Below are 5,199 nucleotides of genomic sequence, written 5' to 3' on the forward strand. Positions count from 1 at the left end.
CACCGTGACGTCACTGCTGGAAGATGGCAGGAGGGAGGGGTTACTATATGTGGGCAAAGATGGCCGCTCCCAGACTCAGTGATCACACCAAATATTATTTTTTTTATATTTTTACTGATTAACTCTAAATTCATTAAATCACCTCGATCATATTAGTTTTAGGTATAAATAATGATCCTTTGGGTATTCCTTGCTGCCTGGACTTCTGCTTTAAAGACTGCTCACCAATGTACTTAATTATCCAATCAACATCCAACTAGCTCTGAAAATATTTAGACATCCATCCTTTCATAAACCCTCATTGGCACTTTAGGCAGCATTTTACAAGTTCTGTTCTTTATTAAATCACCAGTTTAAGATTTTTCCCCTGCTTTCTGTCATGGAACAGCTTTCCTGCTCCAGACATGACGGATGTTGTCCTGTTTAATCAAATGTTTGGAAGGTTGTCATTTGCACTTTCTTTAGTCAAACAACAGAGATCCCAGCCCTTTTTTACATGGGCGCAGTGAATTTTTCCAACTCTAATAAAGCTTCCTTGTGCAAACCAAACCTTTATCACAACAAGGATAAGCTCAGTTAAAACAAAATGAATCAATTTAGACATCCAGTAATTAAATAGACCAGGGATGACAAGCTTGTTCCCTCCTCTTCACTCAGCTCTTCTAATCTGACTGTAACTTTTAAGATGCCTGACCAGCTGCTGCTTATGAGCTGCATGACAACAATTAAACATTTGGAGCCACACTGCAGCACACACTAAACATGTGAGAACACCGTCCAGGATGTTTTTCTTTAGATGGGAAGAAGGTCATTTCAGACATCTGGAAGTAAAAGTCATTTTCTCTAGTATTATATTCCAGATGTCTGAAATATTAATTTAATTAGAAAAAAATAAATTTCATATATTAGAAATACATCTTCAGTCAAGCTAACAAATGCCCAAACAGCCCATTGAAATGTTATAAGAAATTCAATTCTCACTAGTACCATTTAAATACATTTTTCAGGTGAATGAGGGTGAGCCAAAAGTCATGTGGCTATCAGGACTTCATGTCCCAGAGTCTTATCTGACCGCCCTGGTTCAAGCTGCCTGCAGGACAAACGGCTGGCCTCTGGATCTTTCTACCTTATACACAGAAGTGACCCAGTATCGCAGTGAGGATGAAATCACAGCCAGGCCCAAACAAGGTAATACAAGACGTAGGGTTTTTTTGTTCTTTTGTTTTTAATTCCAATTACTAAAGGTGTCATTGGCTGCAGGCTGCTTTGTGTCTGGCCTGTACCTGGAGGGAGCAGACTGGGACATGGAGAACAACTGTCTAATGAGAAGTAAACCGAAGGTCTTGGTGGTTGAACTGCCCATTCTGAGAATCATCCCCATCGAGACACGCCGTCTTAGGTTACAGGTCTGCATAAAAGCCTCTATATACTCTCTTCCCATATGATTTGTACATTTTTTCTTTCTGTGTATCATTGTATGTCTTTTCCCCACAGAATACATTGAGGACACCAGTGTACACAACATCGATGCGGAGGAATGCAATGGGTGTGGGACTGGTGTTTGAAGCAGACTTGTTTACTACGCTGCACCACTCCCACTGGGTTCTGCAGGGAGTCTGTTTGTGTCTCAACACTGAGTGAAGATTTACTTAAAAAACTAATCTGCTTTTATTCATGATGTTAGTTAGTTTTTATCACTTTTAAGCACTTTTCTTCTGGGGGTTTTTATCTTATAAATCCAAATTAATTTTCTTGTAAAGCAGCTGTATTTTGTGTTTTTGTTTCTGTGTTATTAATTTTAATAAAGTGCACAGGGAGTTTGTTATTTAAATATGAGTGTAAATAAGCTTCGAACAAAGTTTCCATCTGTTCTCCGGTAAACAGTTAGATTTTAACATTATAAATGAGCATGAACACTGTGGCACTTTAAAACATCCCTTGTTAAACAGAGACCTGTAGCTTTTGTGAAATCATGATTATATCAGGAATCTTTCTTATTGAAAACTCATACTAATACTTTAACATTATTCATATTCAATTTACAATATTCCATCATGCTGCTAAACTTCCCCATGGTCTAAATTTTACATTAAGACTTAGAAAGTTACTTCCTTCTTGCTGCTGCAGATTTTGTAAGTATTCTTCACAGGTTTCCTCCTGCGCAAATATTTCCTCATTCCTAACAGTAGATGGAGGCGCCACTATTTAAATTTCTCAGGTTTCATTTGGCCCAACATTAGCTCACAATTCTAAACTTCCACCATACAACTTTATTTTTTTTTTTTTGACGGGAGGCAGTTTGCTGGCTGCTGACTGGATCGGGCACTGGAACCAAGCCATCAGCTCCGGGACTGGTCTGGCAACCCCGGCGGGTTTGGTCGCTCCGTGTGTTTCAACTACGTGCCGCACTGTCAACCAAAATCCCAGATGATTTTTAAATTCCCCATGGACATTTTTTTTTAGGTATGAAAAGTAGGAAATGTCCGGGAAAAAGAGGACGTCTGGTCCCCCTACCATGTCAACAATCTGATGTTTCAGTCAGTGAGTGCTTGTTGCTATGATGCGTCTTTGCTCAGCACTTTCGCTCGTAAACCAACCAATCAGCACACAGCTCATCTAAATATTCATGAGCATACCATAAAAGGAAGTAAACCTTTCGTTTCATTCTCGGCCTTTTAACCAGGCTTGCATTAGGGCTCATAGAACAGCAAATATGCCATTTTCAGCCCAGCCAGTGTTACACACCCTATTCAGAGACCTTAAGGATTAGCACCAAATATCCTATAGAATTATTCTATCACCCCTTTAAGGTCTTACAATAGACTGTAGGCAGAGTAGCATTATGCTTGAAGCTGGAAAAACCATGAACAGTTAGATGAAAACATATGCTCATCTCTGTGATTCTCTAAAACAGAGTTCCAGACCCTAGTGACTACTGCTTTAAAGCCCATCCCAACTCTGCACTAGTCAGTCCCTAAACAGCAGTCTTATTTAGAGACCCAGATAGAGAGTCTGAGTTTCCAGCATTAAGCTTTGTGGCCCTTCTGTGCTCTCTGATCACTAAGCCAACTTTGCTCTGCAAAAAAAACTTACTAGCCTAATTTTTTTCTTAATATTAGTTAATTAAGGAAGTTAGGTTGCCCTGAAGGCGGTTATGCCTCGGAATTTGACTTCCAGTTCTTTTCCTGGGAGCAAGTTACCTAGTATAGTTATTCTTAACTCAAACTGGGTAAAACCATATAAAAAGGACTATAAAAACAGGAGTAAAAAAGTAACAAAGTTTACTCCAGGTCAGGTCATTACAGGACAGAGAAATTGCTTGGAGTAGGCACAGCTGTGGGCTCAAAATGTCAGCAAGCATCCTGCAAAATTGAGCCCCGATCAAGTTCATCTCCTGCTTCTTCTACCCCATGAGTCCATGTGTTGCATCAGGTGGATGTTAGCTGTTCATGTCAGAAACTGACACGCTATCCATGCCCTGACCTTCGTGCCTCTATGCCTCAGGATTATAGACAGCTCTCCTCTATTAGTCCGGCTTCAGGATGTGTCCTTATCCTCTGTATCNATCCATGCCCTGACCTTCGTGCCTCTATGCCTCAGGATTATAGACAGCTCTCCTCTATTAGTCCGGCTTCAGGATGTGTCCTCATCCTCTGTATCTTCCAAAGACAAGAAGACTGCCCTCATTAGATGGCCTCTCTACACACAGTGTAATCCACCATGTGAAGGAAGCCCTGCTACTCCATCTAATCTGGCTAACAGATTAACAATACACAGGATTAAAAAAGAATGAACCTAACATTTGAGAAAATGTTTAAAGCCGTTCTAAAATAACTTTCAGTTTTGGTAAATTTTGGCTCCACCCAGTGGACAAAATCTGTATTGTTTGAAGAAAGTCATTATTTCCCACAAAGGGCAGCGCATGGCATGGTAGAATCCTGATCTCCCAGTCACCTACAGTGGGACTGAACTGCATTTCTTTTTCTGGTGGCTATGTGAAAGAAAATAATCTAAGTCTAAGTCTGGCTAAACAATGTCATATGACATATTTACCTTTGGTTTTTTTAGTGTTCTGCCAACCCCTCCTCCAACACACCTTCCAAGATCCACAGAAAGTCAAAATATTAAAATACAGGTTCAATACCTAAATGCAGTCCAAACCTCTGAATGTCGGCCATTGACCTGCATATATTCAGGAAAAGACTTCAAGACTTAAAATCTAAACAACTGTCTAGTGGAGCTACATGCTCGCCCAGGAAGAAGAAATTCGATTCTCAGAGTAATAATAATAAAAAGAAGCTGGTTTTCCTGATAGAAAACTTTTTTACCAATTTAATTCATACACTGAACTCAACTGCATGTATGATTGGATTCCACTGCTCTTCTCTTTAAAACGAAGCATGTTTTTCTACCATAATCCGTCTGTTATCAACATTCCTTACAATAGACAGACCCAGATTGTAAATCTCCTCAGACTAGTTTTGAAATAAAATCAATAAAAAAAGCAATATCTGAAGACAGCTGTATTAATCGTTTACCTTTATTGTTTATTTATTTCTGAAGTATTCATTCTGGTTCTAATATCACTGCTTTAGATCATTGCTTTAGTCGTCTACAATGATTGTCACTGCCACCTACAACAGAACATGCTAATGTACATTTACTGTATAACGTTACTCATGGGCCATCACAGAAGAGGAGCAAATAAAACATTTACCAAAACTTTCCATAATAAAAAGACTCACCTTCTCAATAAACGGTGAGCAGTTCCTGATCACAAGAACTGAGAAACTTTACATTTTGGTATATTTAGCTGGATCCCTCATGCAAATGGTGTTAATGGGGAGACAGTGGTGTAAAATAAAAGTTTAATCCTGGAACTGAAGTGTTGAGGATATTTAAGGCTACAATGATTAGAAACATTGAATTGCTGCATATAATATTTGAGTATAAATTTCATAAGTGTTCCACTTTTCTGTATAAAGCATATCCAAACTAAATAATGAACTAAAAGTGAATATATAGTGTTAAAATCTATTATTAGTTTATTATTACTACTAACAAACTCCTGCAGCTAAAAAAAGTCTAAGAGGAAAACACTGAACTCTTGTGATTCTATGAGCAATGACCTTAATCCTATTGAGCATCTTTAAAAGGCAGAAACATGGCGTCTGGAAAGGCTCCCTTCAAACCTGAGAC

General features: G+C 38.8%; 1 protein-coding gene across 1 annotated transcript in view; it reads left to right on the forward strand.

Annotated features, from left to right (window-relative positions):
* dnah10 (dynein, axonemal, heavy chain 10) overlaps window positions 1-1,738 on the forward strand; it is a 54,078-nt gene extending 52,340 nt beyond the window's left edge. The window contains exons 76-78 of the mRNA XM_015404921.1: window positions 1,008-1,188; window positions 1,261-1,406; window positions 1,495-1,738. Of these exons, the coding sequence (XP_015260407.1) occupies window positions 1,008-1,188; window positions 1,261-1,406; window positions 1,495-1,641 (474 nt within the window). The 3' untranslated portion in view covers window positions 1,642-1,738. The remainder of the gene's footprint in view (window positions 1-1,007; window positions 1,189-1,260; window positions 1,407-1,494) is intronic.
* The last annotated feature ends 3,461 nt before the right edge of the window (window positions 1,739-5,199 follow it).

This window comes from Cyprinodon variegatus, unplaced genomic scaffold (genome assembly GCF_000732505.1).
Source record: "Cyprinodon variegatus isolate N-32 unplaced genomic scaffold, C_variegatus-1.0 Scaffold1897, whole genome shotgun sequence".
Classification (NCBI taxonomy): Eukaryota; Metazoa; Chordata; class Actinopteri; order Cyprinodontiformes; family Cyprinodontidae; genus Cyprinodon; species Cyprinodon variegatus.